Source organism: Peromyscus maniculatus, chromosome 3 (assembly GCF_049852395.1).
Source record: "Peromyscus maniculatus bairdii isolate BWxNUB_F1_BW_parent chromosome 3, HU_Pman_BW_mat_3.1, whole genome shotgun sequence".
NCBI lineage: Eukaryota > Metazoa > Chordata > Mammalia > Rodentia > Cricetidae > Peromyscus > Peromyscus maniculatus.
Window position 1 is genome coordinate 155,760,281 of NC_134854.1, and position 17,795 is coordinate 155,778,075.

Genomic DNA, 17,795 nt, shown 5'->3' on the forward strand with positions numbered 1-17,795 from the left:
ACCGTGAGGAAGCTATAACTGACCGTTAGTTCTGAAAGTTAATCTGTATGGATAAAATGAGGAACTCTGTTCAAAGAATGAGTCCTGTATAAACAGAACTCGCATTTCCTGTTCTATATGTCGGCTTTGGCCTCCATCATGGCAGGGTGAGTAGCAAGCTACAAGTATTTGAAATGCTGACAATCTTTAGGGTGAGGAGGCATGGTAAAGAAGCAATCTTGTACATCTATGACAATTATTTTTTGGTTTCTGGGGATGGCTGTGTTAGATGGGAAGCCAGGCTGTGAGGTTCCCCTTGGCTTTAATAAATTATATTTAATTTCTTAAGGTCTTGTAACAGTCTATAATCCTGATATTCCCAAATAAAAAGATATTGAGGTGATTTAAAGGCTGGTGGGGGGCTTTATATGCCCAATATTTAAGTTTTTCCTCCACCAGGCAGGTAGCAATTACAATTCTCTCAGCATTTAAAGGTCATTACTTAACCCAGATAGGAGCATCAGATTTACAAGTAACGGAGTCAACAGTGGACAGTGGCCCCTTGGATAAATTTTGATACCTTAGGCTATGTCTGTCATGTATGATTTCTGGAATAAAGGGCCCAATTATGCCTTGAGCTTGTTTACTCAAGTTCCTTTAAGTTTAAAACCCATCTAATGCATTTGAGATGATATTGGTTCATAGCAGAGATTAATGGTACATCCATTTGTTACAGTATGTCTCTTTCCCATAGTGTGTTAGGTATGGTGGATGACATATGGGCAAAATATGTCATAATTTTATCTATCTGACCATCTTAATATTTGAGTTGCTAGCAATATTAGATTGACCTAGGCCTATAAGAGACAAAGGAGTAATAGTCATCTTAAGTACTTGGCAAATCTTTTCCTGAAATATAAGAAACAACCGTGCTTATGTCTAGCAAGCCAATTATTTTTCCCCCTGTATTTTAAGTGTTTAGTTGGTTTGGAATATTTAATTTCCTGAATCCAGAAGGCCATATCAGTGGAATTCACACCAGTAGCTCCCTTAGGCTCTGCCCTGCATGAATCTGAATTGTTTTTGTAGAGGGTTGTACAATAATCTTAATTTCTTTAGTAAAGTCAGGATCAACCTTTACTGGGACAATTTTTATACCTTGTACAGCAGAGGAGCTACAGCCTATATTTAGCCCCAGTGTCCCTTCTGGGGAGGTCCAGACTCGTATATTAAGACATAAAAGTCCATTCCTAAAGCTTATATATCTCAGACCTCAATAAAAACTTTATCCACAGATCTAACTTAAGCATACCTCTTCAGTATCTCTAGGTTATTACTGAGATTCATATATCATTAATAACATCTAGATGTTCATGTGTTACATTGATCTATCCTAATAACTGGCAATTCATATATCATAAATTATTTTTTAACTTTCCTAAACATTCTCTAAATCTAAACCTTTATATCCCTTTATAAAAACTTTACATCCAAAAGCATCTATGTCATTTTGAAATCTGTTAGGTGAGCTATCTTTCACTTGAAATTGGATAGTAAGGCAAATTATCTTTAAACCTGATAAATGGAAATATAATCTAAATTATCTCAAAGCATAGTTTGGAAAAAACCCTGGCAATAAAGGGTATGACAGTTTTGTCCAAAGCTTAAACATTTTAAATGCTAGGGGGCTAAGTAATGAATTGATTATATGAAATTTAGCATACATAGCATGTACATAAATATGATTTTGTATACGTTAGGGAATTTGATCATTTATGATGATCAAGTTTTAATTTGTATCCTGAAAATTATTTCTAATAGCTTATAGCTTAAATACAACTTATCCTTAACAGTTTACAGTTTAGGTCGGCCAAACAATCAACAAGTTTTATTTCTTAATTATCTTTAATTAAAGTAAACATATTCTTAACAATTTATAAGTTAGTTGCCCTTATAAGCTTAGAACTTTGGTTTTATACCTGTCAGTTTAGCCTTAAAAATATTAAGTTTGTACTGAAGTTATTGTAATGTAGAAACAGGAACTCTTATTCAAAAATATAGTGTATGAGGAGAGTAGCAATTTAATAAATCCTTTAAGGTGTATTATGAAATGAGATAAGCACAATAAAACAGTAAAACAAAGGAGGATTTTTTTCCTTTTCTTTTTCTTTTTCTTTTTTTTTTTTTTTTTTATAGCAGCTGCAGCCTGTTTGTCCAGTCTGTATCAAGCCAGATAGCCACCGGGAATGGCAAGGTGAGGAGAAGGGTGGAGCCCAAGTGAGCTGAGATGCAGATAGCAGATAGTTAGGTTCAGAGAGAAGAAGGCAGATGTTTAGGATTCCGACCCCTAAACGTCTTCAGGGGTCTGATGAATCCATACAGGTCGTAGTAGGGCGTCCCCTAACCAGGGCCTGTTTTTTTGAAATGGGTTAACTGAAGTTCTTGTACTTGGCCAAGATTTTTGTAAATTACCAAGAACTTAATAGTCAACCCAGAAAAAGGAAAGAGAGAGAAAGAGACACTTTTTTAGGAGAGCTGCGAGTTGCCATTGGTTTTTAAATCGGCACTGGCTGTGAGGCTTGCGTTAATTTAAATGAAGGCTGCTGGAGCGGAGCTCCTAGTTAGCTGCAGGGCAAGTTTAGGGCTCAAGTTAACCCTTAGATTCCAGTAGTTTTAGCAAAAAAGGCTGTTTGTAGCAGGACGCTGCTGCTACTATGGAGAACATAGTGAACTTCATTAGCTCTGGTTTATGCTCTCAGGAGGTGTGGTAGTGTGAGAATATTGTTACCTCCTTGTAAGACCCTGAATGAAGTAACGGCAGGTTTCTCCCTAAAAGGGAGGGGTTAAAATCTCTGCCGCTTATCATATTCTGATGGTAAATCAATTTCATAAGGTTGGTGGCTTTTAGGGGTCTCCTAAATCTTTCCTTACATTTTTTAGGGGGGGGCTTTATGGAATTAAGATAGTCTTTGCTTCCTTATCTAAGCCTGTAAACAGACTAGAGCTGACTGAAATGCCTTTCGTCGCAAGCCTGTGTCCTGTAATTTCTATCAAAAACTGATTCTCTTTTGACTCGTGGACTCATGGTGCAAGAAGGATTTTTTTTTTTTTTTTTTTTTTTTTTTTTTTTTTCTAGACAGGGTTTCTTTGTGTAGCTTTGCGCCTTTCCTGGATCGCACTCTGTAGACCAGGCTAGCCTCGAACTCACAGAGATCCTCACAGATCCTGTGGCTCTGCCTCCAGAGTGCTGGGATTAAAGGCGTGCGCCACCACCGCCTGTCCGCAAGGATTCTTAATAGGGAAGGGAGATATTCAACTACTCACCACAAAGAGGCCTGGGGTTCCTCCCGGTCTGCAGCACCTTTGGTGAGGTCCGTCGGTAGCCGGCACTTCAGGGGTCACCTTTACGACTCCCCGGAGAGACTGCCTCGTCTCTGGACAGCCTCCGCCAAGCACACCACTGCTTTTTGAGTGTGCTTGGTAGATTACTCTTCCTGAGACTGGGTACCCAAGGGCGCCAGGTCTTGTATAATATTAGAGGGACCAGCCTCAATATTATACATCCCAGGGGCTCAGGAGAGAGAACTACTAACGGCGAGAACTATTATCAGGAAATATAATCTCAGCACACTGAGTTCCATAGTCCACTTGCTTTAATTCCTCTGGCATAACATCCTTTATACACAGCTTCAGTTCTGTTCTTATGTCTAGCTCCTTTCTTGTCTGATTTCTCTCTATATTTATCTACTGTCCCCTCTAGGTTCTATCTTAATTCCTTCATCTAGTTCTGCCCCTTCTAGGTTCTCATCCATCTTGTTCCTTCCCATATCATCTCCTCTCCCGTCTCCTTCTCTCTCATCTGGCTCTTCCTCATCTTCCATCTCGTTCCTCTAGTACTCTCCTGTAGCCCTTCAATCTACTTTTTCCCCATCTCAGTTTGTTCCTCTCAAGTTCTTACCCATCTCGTTCTTCCATTCTCTTCTCTCCTCCCTGTCCTCTGCTTTATTTACAGTTATATATCTCCCCAAAATCACAATCCTCCCCTCCACCCAGGACACTCAGCCTGAACTTCCTCAGACAGTGATTGTCCGCTATCAGGATCAAATGGAGGGTTGATAAGAATTACAAAGAAGGGCACTAGTTGTTAATTACCATTTGTGACCCAAAGGGGAAGTGACTAATGAATTAACTAAAGGCTAAATATGGGTAATATCTAAGAAGAGGGGTCTTACGTGCGTCTTAAATGTGTTTGGTAAAAGATGTTAAAGATCTATAAGTTGCTAGGTCAATGGGAGAAAATAAAACTGTCTTCTTTTTTCCTGTGGCTCCTATCTGTCCAAGCTGTCTGCCGTTTTTCTGCAGGGTGGGGGAAAGTGTGCTCAGTCTCTAGGCAACCTGTGTACAGCTAGATGCCTCTGGTGATAGCTAAAGGGAGATCTGGAACTGGAGGTAAGGTTTGGGAAAGGAGGAAGTTAAGCTTAATTAGCACATCCACCAGGCCTTTTCAAACAGGTGGCCTGGATGCTTAAGTCTGTTCTTAGAAAGTACAGAGGTATCTCTGATAAGGTACTTTCCTCCATCCGGTGATGGACCTGGCTGGATGCTATCAATAATGATCTACCTGACTTGGGCGGTGTCTCCTTGTGGAATTTACCTTAAGTCAGGAGACTCGCCTGTGGGCTGTTATCACTGTTAATCCTCGGAAATTGGGTGACCACCTGGGTGATGTCTCCCCTAGCCCTTGAAAGTGGCTAGGGGAGATATCTGATTCCAGAGAAGGCCTTTCCTGAGGCTGTTCTCAAAATGCCTGGAATGTGTATGTCCAGAGAGTGATCAGTCCACACTGTTAGCTCTTCTTAGGGAAAAGTCAATTGGGAAAACTATGAAGGCACACATGATTTTCATAACAGAATACAGCTGATATATAACAAGCCAAGTAACACCAAAAACTCCTTGGGATTTGGCTTCCTCTGGAGGAATTCCCTGATCCTTCCAGGTAGTGACTTTGCCATAACCAGCTGAGTTCTTATGATATATTTCTGCGGCCCGCAGCAGAGGAGGCTCTAGCAGAATAATCTCAGGACTGGGCTGTGTGTGTGTGTGTGTGTGTGTGTGTGTGTGTGTGTGTGTGTGTGTGTATGTGTGCTTCATGTAGCCCAGGCTCACCTTGAACCTGCAATGTAGCTGCTTTGGGTGGCTGATCCTCTTACCGCTACTTCCCAAGAGCTGGGATTGCGTATGTGGGTGCTGGGGATTGAACCAAGGGCTTCCTGAGTGCCAGGCAAGCACTATTTTTTTAGTTTGTAGACCAGGTTGGCTTTGAACTCACAGAGATTTATTTGCCTGCCTCTGGCTCCCAAATGCTGGAATTAAAGGTGTGTGCAGATTAGACAGGCTGGATTATTATGCCTGTATTAGGCAAGCACTTACTCTTACCAATTGAGTGATGCCTGAATTCCATGGGCCGGATGTACTGGACTTGGAAGGACTTTTCTAGTAGGACCTTGATCAGTAGGTAGTGCTCTAGGCAGAAGGAGATTGTGATTTGCATAGTTCTTCAGGTTGAGTTTGTAGGTTTTGGAAGCAATTTTAAAGCTCTTACCTGGGAAGTTCTATACTTAACAAAAAGTAGTTATAAAAGTTAAATGGAAATAAATAATATGAAGTTTGTGTATAATAAGTTGCCCAACCCATACTTGTAGTCATGTACCAAATAATTTACAAAAATGATAGAGGACTAAAGTATATGTTACATGAAAAGAAAGAAAGAGAACTCAGTGATTAAGAGCACTGGATGCTTTTCCAAGGGACCTGGTTCAATTCCCAGCACACACTTAGCTGGGCTTACAGCTGTTTATAACTCCAGTTCCGGGGGATCTGGCACCATTTTCTGGACTCCATGGGTACCACTCACGCTCATGGTACACAGACATACATTCAGGAAAAACATCCATACACATAAAATAAAAATGAAAAACTTTCATAAAAAAAGAGAGAAGGGAGACATCTGTATCCCTTATAAGGCCTTCAGTCACTTTGCTGTTATTTTTCCATAGTGAAGAAAATATTGCGCTCCTTAGTTCATTTATGAGGTTTATCTAGTACCTGTCATAGACTCTGCCCTTAGGAACTCAGACTCCTCAGGGTGGGAGAGCCAAACATGTCCATAAAGATTTCTGTCACCAGGCAGGCCGCCATTAGTGCCTTTATTAGGACTGAACAAGGGCTAGAACATAAAGGAGGGGAAAAAAAAAAGAACCCTGCTTCAGACCTGTGGAAAGAAGGAGGAGGCAGAATTTGAGCTTGGGTGTGAAAAATTAATAGGTAATTACTCAGGGAAGGACATAAAAGCAGCTTTTATTTTTGGAAGCCAAATTCCCAGGATTCCATGGGCAGCGGCCTGGAGCCTCATTTCCTGGTGACTGGTGCTTGTCTCAGCTCTGGAAGGATGGAGGTTCGTAGGTTGAGGAGGAACATGGTCAGATAACCCAATGCCACTACAGAGAATGCACGGGGAGGGGAAATTTAGAGAAAGTGTCCTGGGAGGGGCTGATGCCAGCGTCCAGGCTAGGATCCTGATAATGGGGGGGGAGGGGGTTATTAGGTATCCAGTGCAAGGTAATATGGATAGACTCCCACCTGACTGTGATGCTTTGGGCAGGAAATCCGGGAGAGGCAGGAGCGGCAGCTGAACCATTATTTGCTCTTTTCTAACCAGGAATGGGTATCTTAGAATCTTAGACACCCCAACCCCCAGAAGTGCCTAAACTGGTTTCAGCCAGCCAAATCCACAGACATGGTCCCAGGAAGGCATCTTGTACCATCTTGCCATCCATAGAGACTGTCTCATTGGCAAGAGTCTCACTCGTCTCAAGTGAGTTGTGGAACTCTATCCGCTCAGGATGGTAGAAGCTGAGTTACCACAAGTTTGAGTCTAGTTTGGACTACAGAGTTATTCCCAGTTGTACTTGGCTCCAAGTCTCTGATTCCTTTTTTTCCCCTAATAGTTACTTCTTTCTAGTGCGGCCGTTCATGTCTTTTGGTTGTTTCTCAGTTTCCCTCGACCCTGACCACACCCATGCCAATCACACAGTGCAGATGGGGTGACTGCTGTGCTTACGGGTGGGGAAGGTGTAAGAGAAGTGTTCTTGGTGTCCACATAAACCACTGCACTTCTAAGCCTTTCAAAACATCGTGAATTGACCAGGTGTGGTGGCCCACACTGGGGAGCATAAAAGCAGCATGAGGAGTCACTCTCTTGGTATGGGAGTCCCCAACAATAGATGACACACCTTGGGTCTGTCTGTGTAGCAAGAGGGGAGGGAGGGCTACCATCCAGAGCTGTGGTGCTGTGGTCTCTTCTTCCGGGTTTGGTCCACCATCAAGGATGAGGCATGTGTTCTCCATTGGGGAATGCCAACCACAGCATTTTGGAGAAATAGCAGGGAAAATTCCATTATTGCCTCAGTGAGACACAAGCTGTAGCGGCCCGTGCTTTCAACATTGTCTAAATACTTCTGGAATTTTTTTTTTTGTCCTGGTGCTGAGGACCAGTTTCAGGGCTCTGGACATGCTAGGCTAGTGCCACATCAGTGGGGCACATTCTGAGTCCTATTTCTTGAATGGACCAGTTACGAAAGACCATGGTGGGTGGAAGTCTCAAGAAAATGGACTTTGCTGTTTGCTACGTTCTCAAATACCCACTCATCAGCCACCACTGGTAGTTTCCATAAAGACCTGAAGGGTTTTGTCTTCCTAGATCAGTGGTTCTCAACCTTCCTAATGCTGCAACCCTTTAATACAGTTCCTCAGGTTGTTGTGACCCCTCAACCATAAAATTATTTGTGCTACTACTTCATAACTGCAATTTTGCTACTGTTATGAATTTTAATATAAATATTGGAAATGCACAATCCATTGTGACCCACAGATTGAGACTACTGTCCTCGACTGAGTGGGCAACAGATAGGCTCTGTAATACAGAGGCTGGCAAACCATGCTGTGGGATGGTCTGTATGTCAAATGTGTTGCTCTGATTGGTCAATAAATAAAACATGGATTGGCCAGTAGCCAGGCAGAAAGTATAGGCGGGACTAACAGAGAGGAGAATGGAGAGAACAGGAAGGCGGAGGTAGACACTGCCAGCCGCCGCCATGACAAACAGCATGTGAAGATACCGGTAAGCCACAACCCATGTGGCAAGGTATAGATTTATAGGAATGGATTAATTTAAGATGTAAGAACTAGATAGCTAGAAGCCTGAGCCATTAGGCCAAACAGTTTAAATAATATAAGCGTCTGAGTGTTTATTTTATAAGTGGGCTGTCGGACTGCCGGGGCTTGGCGGGGCCTGGAGAGAAAACTCTCCAGCTTCAGTCATCCAAGACAGAAATTTCATAAAATATTCCATTGTGTTTCTCAGTATTTGGAAGAGGGCTGTTAAAAATAATGGAAGTGCTGGGAGTGGTGGCACATGCCTTTGATCCCAGTGCTCTGGAGGCAGTTGCTGGGAGCTCTCTGAGTTCGAGACCAGCCTGGTCTACAAAGTGAGTTCCAGGACAGGCAGAGCTATACAAAGAAACCCTGTCTCAAAAAGTAACAAACAAACAAAAAGGAAGCCCCTGTGAGCAGACAATGGATTTCATTGATAAAAGTTGACAAGTTTGGGACAATGGAAAGATGAAGTTTTATATATATTATGGAGTAACTCTAACTAAACAGCCTCCACAGCGGCCAGACGCCGCAGCCAGACATGGCAGCCAGACACAGCAGCCAGAAGCAGGGAGGACTGTGTGTCTTGTTCATGAAGAGCACTCATTGATCTGAGATATTTTGCTCCCTTACCATAGGGAAAAGAAGCCCCCCCCCTGCCCCAATCAGAGAAGAGTCACTTTTTAGTTTGATTCCCCTGCTCTTGGGCCTGACAGTAGGCAGGTGACAAGAACTAGGGCCTCTGCTGAGGTGAGAAGTGAGCCGGAGTGGCTGGGAGAGGACCTGCTTCTTCTAGGACTTGATGGGGGTCACTGGATGTGAGTGGGGTGAAACAAGATGGACTCTGCTGGATAGGGTCCCAGGGCATCCAAGGATGCGGGAAGGTTCCTGAATTCCATCCCCCCTCCCCACCCATCCCCGTCAGGCAACTCATTTAAAGAGGCCTCACTTGGTGGATTATATTCCATTCTTGGCTTCTTAACCACTTCTCACTATAAGGAGCTATCTGTAAATTATAAGCAAAAGGAACGAGAAAGTCATTAAAGGGTTAAGGAGGGTTGAACACCAGCACCCATTATTTAAATCTTGTCATTTCCTTGAGCTGGCTTCATTCTGGGCAAGCCTGGGAGGGAGGGTGGATATGTCAGAGGAATGGGCTTAGGAAAACCAACTTTCTCTGGTGACTCTGGAGGGTGTGTTCTTAGCGTTCTCAAGCGGCAAGGACTGGACAAAAACGACAATTTCTGAGGACCGAAATGACGTTAGCCATATGCTGTAAACCAGCCTGCCAACGTCTTATTCCTTGTGCTTGACATGGTGCTGCCTGTGATTGAGTAACTTGATTGGGTTGGTAACAGCTATTCTGCTTCCTAGAAGAAAAACAGCAACAATAACAGCAATCATGACAACCCCGTTATTAGTACCCGCCCGGTGCCAGCCGCAACGTGAGGTGTTTCACTTATGTTGAATCCTCACACTTCCTCGTATAATTGGCATCCTCACCCTCCCACCCCATCTATGAGGAAACTGAGGCAGAGATCAAAGCACTTGGAATCGTTCTAACAACCTCTAACAAAACAAAACAAAACACACACACACAAAAACACAACTTTTCTCCGTCCCTGAAAGCCAAGCGGGAAGTTGTGGATGTCTGTAAGAATTCCAGTAAGGCAACAGAGACCTTGAATGTGGGAGAGAGGATTCACAGACTTGAGAGTTCCAGTCTATCCCCAGAGGCAGCAGGAAAGTGTCATCAACTTTGTTATTCATAGTTAAATGAGAAACATTCTCTGCCTCTCTCACCATCTCCCCCCAGTCAAGGGAAGTAGCCAGTGGGAAGAGAGTTTTGCAGAGTGGAAAACAGTGTCCACAAAGAACCAAGAACCTGGGCGTGCAGTAGATTATGTTTGTTTCTGAGTGCCTAATGAGAAAGCAAGAGGAGATAAAAGACACCTGAAATGTCAGAATAATGATAGCATCGGTGTTCTAATAAATACCTAGTGTGGCATGAAAGTGGCTGAAGCACACTCAAAGCAGCAATTACACCAGGTGGAGTGAGCCGGGGAAGCGAGCAATTGCAGGCTACCAGCCACCATCTCCCAGGCTGTGCCATCCTCACCTACTCCCTGCCTAGAGGCTGAATCCGCTCTGGTCCTTTCCTTTTGATGTCTCCCTGGGCTGGCTCTGTATCTAACTGTCATGGGTATGACACAGAGATGATGCAGCTGACATCAGTCAGAACAGCTCCTCCATCGGCATCCCTCACACTTCCCTTCGTTTCTAGTTTTTACAATCGGTGGTCTCTACTGAAATCAGAGCTGAGTACTTTTGTTGATCCACACACATTGTTAATTTGTATTAGTTCCTAGTCTTCTGAACAGTGATTTATGCATCTATTTGTCTTCTGGGCTGGGTCCTAAATGACTGAAGTTGGATAAACATGACATGCTAGTAAGAGGCACATCTGGTGTTATCTCAGGCTTTACTCTTCTGAAGTCCCAGAGCTGTTCATGTTGAGCCATAGGAAATTTGACATGGCCCTAGACGCCCCTAGACAGCATCTCCACCAAGAGGCACACAGGGCCAAAGGCTCAGGTGTTGCAAATATTAGTCTGGAACGCTAAATCAGTAAGTGATCAGACCATTACACTGTAATTAGGTTGTCATAATACTGGATGCCAAGGAGCATTGCAATAACAGAAGTAGTGTCTCCCCCATTTTACGTCTCATCCGGGATCAAATTAGTAGCCAATTTTCTCTATGGCCATTGAGTCATAGTGGCTTCTTCTGCAGAACATATCATCTCTATTCAAATTTCTGGGTGAGCATTTTGCTGGGAGCATGGATGCTTTCTTTACGCAAACTAGAATAGTGTATGATGCTTCTGCAGAGCTCTGGAGATGACAAAATCCTTTTCAAAATTCAAAGTCCTACTTTTGGCCTCTAAAACACAAACAAAACATTAGCAGCTCTTAGAAAAATACAATACTCCCCCTTTCTTAAAAAGGGGGGATAGATAAATATATTAGAGAGATGAATCTATAAACATGTGGGAACAAAACAGAAGTAAGTACATGTCTCTACACAGATGACTAGGCACTTAGGGTTATCAATCAGGATAAGTGAAAAGCTGTTTTTAGGAATTTTTGATGCAATTTTGAATTTTAAAAATTGTCACACTAGTCTCATGTTAACAGAGAGCCCACGAAGTGAGAAGGTGGGATTTGTTTTACTTAGCATGACGGTAACCTTTTGGTCTCCCTTGTCTTTTGTTTTCAGAACTCTCTGCTCACGACTCACCAAAAAGCCAAGATGTTGGTGTTACTGGCTGGTATCTTCGTGGTCCACATCGCCGCTGCCATTATGCTATTTGTCTCCACCATCTCCAATGTGAGTCACATGCTCTTGTTCATTCATCCATGGGAGGGTCTTTGGAATATTTTTGCAAAATGTTTAGAAAAATGGGGGGGGGTAGGGTGTTAAAATCAAAATGCAGAGACCCTCTAGCTTAGCTGTGGAGGAAATCCAACATGTACTCATACATCAAACAATGAAATAACCAAAGTATACAAAGCAAGTATCCGGGGAGTGCGATTTTAGGGGTGCTGGGAGATGGGAAGTACAAGGAGGAACCTTCAGCTTCTAGAATGATCCTCTCTACCAAAGGTGGAGGTTGGGTGCATTTGGAGGGTGAGTAGGTGGGTGGGGCTCCCCTTAGAGAAAGAAGGGAAGTGGAAGAAAGTGCATTCCTGGCAGAATGGCTGGCAAAGGCGCCCTGCGGGACAGACATGCTCTCCCAGTTCAGAAGTTAAAGGCATCTATGTGCGCCAGCCTTTCCCCTCCTGCAGAAGTTCGTGATTACCAGGTAGATGACTGTGAGAATAAGAACACTGCTTTGGTTATTAGGTTGACAAATCCAAGTTTTGAGTGGAAATCGGTGTGTGAAATGCAACTTGGCAGGATTAACTAACTCAGTTCCCGCTGACCAAAAACCAAACCGATCATATGGAGATCGCTGGTCTTTGCTCTCCGAGCCCAGGGCTACTCTGACCCCTAGTGGTCATTTTCAGCTCCCTATTTGCTTGTATTGTCCTCGTTTTAGGCCTACGTGATGATTAGATTGCTTGAAAGGAGCTGAGGCAACAGGTTCATGATTTTGAGGCCAGCCTGGGCTACACATTTTTCTGGGAGTGGTAGCTCGAGCTTTTAATCCCAGCACGTGGGAGGCAGGATCTAAGTGAGTTGGAGGCCAGTCTGGTCTACGTAGTGAGTTTCAGGATAGCTCAGAACTACATAGAGAAACCCTGTTTCAAACAAAAAAACAAACCAACCAACCAAACAAAGAAACAAAAATAGAAATTAAGGCGCCAATCATTAGAGAGACAAATGATTGTTCTAGAATGGGCTACGGTCCTTGCTGCAGTTAAAGGTGAATAGTTTTTGTTTGTTGTTGTTTTGTTTTGTTTTTTTTTGAGACAGGGTTTCTCTTTGTAACTCTGGCTGTCCTGGAACTCACTATGTAGACCAGGCAGACCTCAAACTCTGAGATCCACCTACCTCTGCTTCCCAAGTGCTGGGATGAAAGGCGTGAATAAGTTTTAAAGTCCCGAGAGAAGGGCTTTGCAAGCATCAGTGGGTGTGAATACAGGCTAGGCTAGTTTAAATGTTATGAGAGAGGACACAGCCCCAGCCCATCTTGCCTCCTCCCGGTTTGTAGTTTATCAGTGCTGAATGCTGACTCCTATGCCTTGCAGGATAACAGTGTGGTGAACTTCAAACTGTATTACGAGATGCCCACAGGGCTTCGCATCCACACAGTGTCAGCCCCACATCAGGGAGAGTAGGCGACTGTGCATGCTCCGGCTTCCTGTTTTAGCACGTGCATGTGCAGACAAAACTCTGCACTGATTTTTTATTTCAGAGTGGAGTTGTTTTTCTTGGTTCGGGCAAGAAGGGATGCAGGCACCACAGTGAACCTGGGGATATACATTTTGGTCATCCTTGTGCTTTTAGCTGGCCCTGCTTTGAAGCCCTGGATGCACTATTTTGATATGACATGACTTTGCATGTTGTGACTGTCCACGTCTGATCCTTCTGTAGAGATTCATTCTTGTTTCCCGAGTAGCCCTCCTGCTTCTTAGTTGTCTCCAGCTGGACATTTCTCCTTGTTTTTTGTTCTTTAAAGATTTCTTTTCATTCTTAAAGATCTATGTGTATGTGTGTGGGTATGCGCATATGAGAGCAAGGGAAGATGATGCAGTCCCTGAAGCTGGAGTTGCAGGTGGTTGGGAGCTTCCTGGTGTGGTGCTGGGAACTGAGCGTCAGTCCTTTCGCAAGGGCAGTGGATGCTCTTAACTGTGTTGTTGTTTTTAGTCTTTTGAGACTCATGTAGCCTACACCGGCTTCAAACTTAGGATTTGAACTGAAGCCTTGAGCCTCGAAGCCTCCTGTGTCCATGTATAGGCAGAGTAATAGGCAGCTGCTACCAGGCCTGACTTTTTTTTTTTCTTATTAACTAGGAACTTAAATGTGAGTCTTTTAAAGTGTGTTGCACACATTCAATGCTTGTTTCCTCATCCAGAGGTTTTGTTCCTTAGAACTTCAGAATTTTAAACCGTATGGTGAACTTTCTTCAGCTGTATGTATGTGTGTGAGTGAGTGTGTATGAGTGATTGTGAGTGAGTGTGTGGGTATGTGTGTGAGAGATTGTGATTGAGTGTGAGTGTGTGTGTGAGTGTGTGTGTGTGTGTGTGTGTGTGTGTGTGTGTGTGTGTGTGTGTGAATCATGAGTAATGAAATCCAAAGAGGAAAGGTGACTTCTTTTCTGGCCCACAGTTTTCTCTCTTGGAATCTTTATGACTTTGGATCTAATGTCTACAGAGACACAAGGCTTGACCATATTTACAGCTGCATAGGGTGTTTTGGTTAAGATTCAGTCCTGACACATGATGATGCTTTCTTCTGAAAGCAGAAGAGCAATTCTTAATTGACTCTATCTCCTCTGGTTCCAGGTCTGGATGGTTTCCTCTGATGTATCATCCTCTGTAGGGCTTTGGAAGAACTGTACTCAGGGTAGCTGTGATGACTCCCTGATATACGGCAATGAAGGTATGAGTGCAGACGTCAATGCCTAGCCCTGTGGGTGTGCTCAGATGTCCAGACTCTCAGTATCTAATGCTCCTGCTCTGGCCCTGTGTTCACAGATGCTCTCAAGGCAGTGCAAGCCTTCATGATCCTCTCCATCATCTTCTCTATAATCTCCCTTGTGGTCTTCGTGTTCCAGCTCTTCACCATGGAGAAGGGAAACCGATTCTTCCTCTCAGGGTCCACCATGTTGGTGTGCTGTGAGTATCCAGGGCAGAGTCTATTTTACATGGAAGCATTTTTTTTTCTTTTCACTGTTGGGGACTGAACCCAGGGCCTTGAAATGCTAAATAAATACCTGACTACTGAACTACACACATCCCTAGCCATGCAAGAAATGTTTTTCTAGATCTTCCATCATTCATTGCTCCAGTCACGGCTATTTTCTCCTCTAGTTGTCTGTTGATTGGCTATTGCTGCTCAGATTAACAACTCCCTTCTGTTTCATCATTTCAAAAGCTAATGTCCCCTAGGAGCCACCAAGTGGTAAGAAGGTGGGGGTCCTCAGAAAAGTGCAGCTAGTGCCATGATGTGCACAATTACTGCGAGGCGCCATCTTCTCTGTCCTCCCAGAAACACCCAGTTTGGTAAAAGGCCATGTTGCTCTCATAACACCATCCCTGGACATACCAGGGTCCAGGTGGGAAAGGCAGGTGGCCAGCAGGATGCTCCATGGTTTAGTCTTCATTACACACAAAGCAGTGCAGATATGAGAGCCCAGACATCTCCAATTTACCAACACACCATCAAGTTTGACTCTGGGCAAAGCAACAGAGAGACCTTTTAGGGACAAACAAATAGCGTTCCCTTTTCCATTGTTGTCCAGGGAAGTGGGATCTAAAACAAAAACAGTTTTGGTGCCAACCATGACAGTGCCTTTTTTCTTGCAGGGTTTTGCATCCTGGTCGGGGTGTCTATCTACACTCACCATTATGCCCACAGCGACAGGAACTTTGTCTATGGCGGCCACCACGGCTATTGTTTCATCCTGACCTGGATCTGCTTCTGCTTCACTTTCATTATTGGCATTCTCTATATGGTCCTGAGGAAGAAATAAACCGAACAAGCTTATGGGGGCCTAGGGGGGTGGGAGTGGGGAGGAGGAAGCAGCTTAATCTGGGAGGGAAGCAGAAGTCACTGTGTAGGAATAACCAAGGGAAGGGAGGGGGGAGGGGAGGGGAAGGACCAGTGGGAGAGGCCCAAACCCAAACCATTTCTTGGGGGTGGGATTCTCTACTACCAAGCAACCGCCCTTGGAAGAAAGGTGTTGGCTACTCTGCTGATGCTTCCTTGAGGCCACCAGAGAGTCCTCCTCTAGCCACCAAATATGGCCCCATCTGTCCTCAGTTACATAACACCACTTGGGGCCTCACCAGCTGCCATACCTCTGGTTCCGCTCTTGAGGATGACTGCTGGGTCACACACTGAGGTCTTCCAAACGTGTATCACCAGGCTCTGATAGTGGTCCAAGTCCTGGCAAGAGCAGGTACTGCCTCTTTGCTGAGAAAGCTAAGCCTGGAGGCCACCGGGTCCTGTGACCTAAAGCCAAATGCCAAATTCAGATCCTAAGTGCCTTTAGTGGGGGGTGGGGGAGCTTTGGCCAGGCAGCCACTGCCCCTGTTTGGTAGACTTTCTGACAAAAGAGTAGAGAGATGGTTTATAAGGCCACGTTGGTGGGATTGACTTAACCAAGAAATAGAAGTTTTTACCCTGGAGGACCTGGGAGATAGGTGGAGATAGGCAGAGCCTCCGTCACACCTCACTGAGATGTCCCTCATGTGGATGTCCTCTTGTGGACTCTCACTTAAAGCCAAGGCAGCTTTTCTGGAGTTTCTCTAGAGCCAAAGATGAAAATCCCCACAAGCTGTAGGGTCAAAGGGCACACCCATCACAGTGCTATAGTGAGGTCGTGGTTTTAGGATTCCCCCAATGCACACAATGTTTCTTGTAAATGTAATAGGCAAGGGATGCATATGATTCTGTAAAGTTTCCTCTGAATTAGGGACGTCTGTGGAAGTTCTGTCTGATAATGACCAATGCTGGGGACCAGAACATAATATCTAAGTTCAGTGGTCACTGTAGCTTTGACCCTGGCTGAAATAGTCCCCTCTCAACAGATTTCCCCACACTGTTTTCCAAATGAAGATGGTAGTTCTGGAAGCCAATTAAAACATACACCAACCTAAACCAAAGAACAAGCCCTGGAGGTGGGGGGCGGGAGGGAGAAGGTGCTGTCTGCTTATGGAGTATCAAGTATACTACATTTCAGTTATGATAAGAACAGAGTGCCTGCTCTCAGGGAAAAACATTTTTTAATCCCATGAGATGAATAGAGTCCAGGTGACGGGCAGATAGTTTCTTTTTAAGATAGGAAAAACTCTTGGGGTATCCAGTCAGATGGTAGCTGAATTGTTGGGCCCGCATGGGCACACCTATGTAAGACTTAGAAGTAGTGTCACAGTCCTGGTTCAGTGGGCAGAGCTCTGTTTACAGCAGCTATTTCAAGCCATCTCAGATTTCTGCCGAAAGGGCTTTCTTTTTAGACATTGTTTGCCTTACTGCCTTTAGATGACTACCCCTAGGAAGAGTCTGAGACATCTTGCCTACCTTCCTTTTCCTAGGGGTATGCTTATCCATTTCTTATACACATTTCTTTATTGGGGGGAGTTGTTTTGCTATAATTGCTGGTATTTATGTAAAGGGACTATTACTAAGTATATTTCTCTATGTGTATTACGTTTAAGGGAATGTGGAAGGTGGGTTACTAAATTGCTGGGCCGAGGGTAGAGTTATTGGCCAGGAAAAACTTGGATAATAAACTCTTAAATTATAATTTGATCACCAAATTATATTCAAGGCTGTCTTATGTTGAGAAGGATATCAGCAGACAGCTGTAGCCAGAAAATATAGTCACGTTTTGTTAAAAAGCTAAATTCTGATTGAAGTGAGCCATGCATTCCCTCGTCTTTTACTTTTTTTCTGTGACATTTACGTCTCATGTAACTTGCATTGCATTGGTGGGTTATTCTAGTACTGTATCGGGCTTCTTCATTAATAGATTATTTCATATACTATAATTGTAAATATTTTGATACATATGTTTATAACTCTAGGGATATAAAAACAAATTCTGATTCCCTACATTGTGTGACTGTTTTCTTTTTTTAAATGAGAAGATATAGAGAATGGTGACATTTATTCCTCCTCATTAAATTTCTTACTGGTTTGATTTGGGGAACTTGACATTTATTTGAGACATTAAACTACTTTCTGGTAAAACCTCAAGGATTTCTTTAATAATTATTTCAGGCAACTGAATGTTATTAAATATAGCTTTGCCTTGCTTTAATTAGACCTCTTAGGCAAAAATGGAATTTCATAAGCTAGTAGATTAGAAAGAAGTTGTTATCATCTTTAATAAGAATGGCTTATGACATTAAGAAATGAGGCACTTACATAGT

At 43.6% G+C, this 17,795-nt stretch overlaps 1 protein-coding gene across 1 annotated transcript in view; it reads left to right on the forward strand.

Annotated features, from left to right (window-relative positions):
• Positions 1-17,475, forward strand: part of Emp1 (epithelial membrane protein 1) — a 75,248-nt gene extending 57,773 nt beyond the window's left edge. Inside the window, exons 4-7 of the mRNA XM_006976520.4 lie at positions 11,470-11,580; positions 14,202-14,298; positions 14,394-14,534; positions 15,225-17,475. Coding sequence (XP_006976582.1) covers positions 11,503-11,580; positions 14,202-14,298; positions 14,394-14,534; positions 15,225-15,391 — 483 coding nt within the window. The 5' untranslated portion in view covers positions 11,470-11,502 and the 3' untranslated portion in view covers positions 15,392-17,475. The remainder of the gene's footprint in view (positions 1-11,469; positions 11,581-14,201; positions 14,299-14,393; positions 14,535-15,224) is intronic.
• Positions 17,476-17,795: the final 320 nt, after the last annotated feature.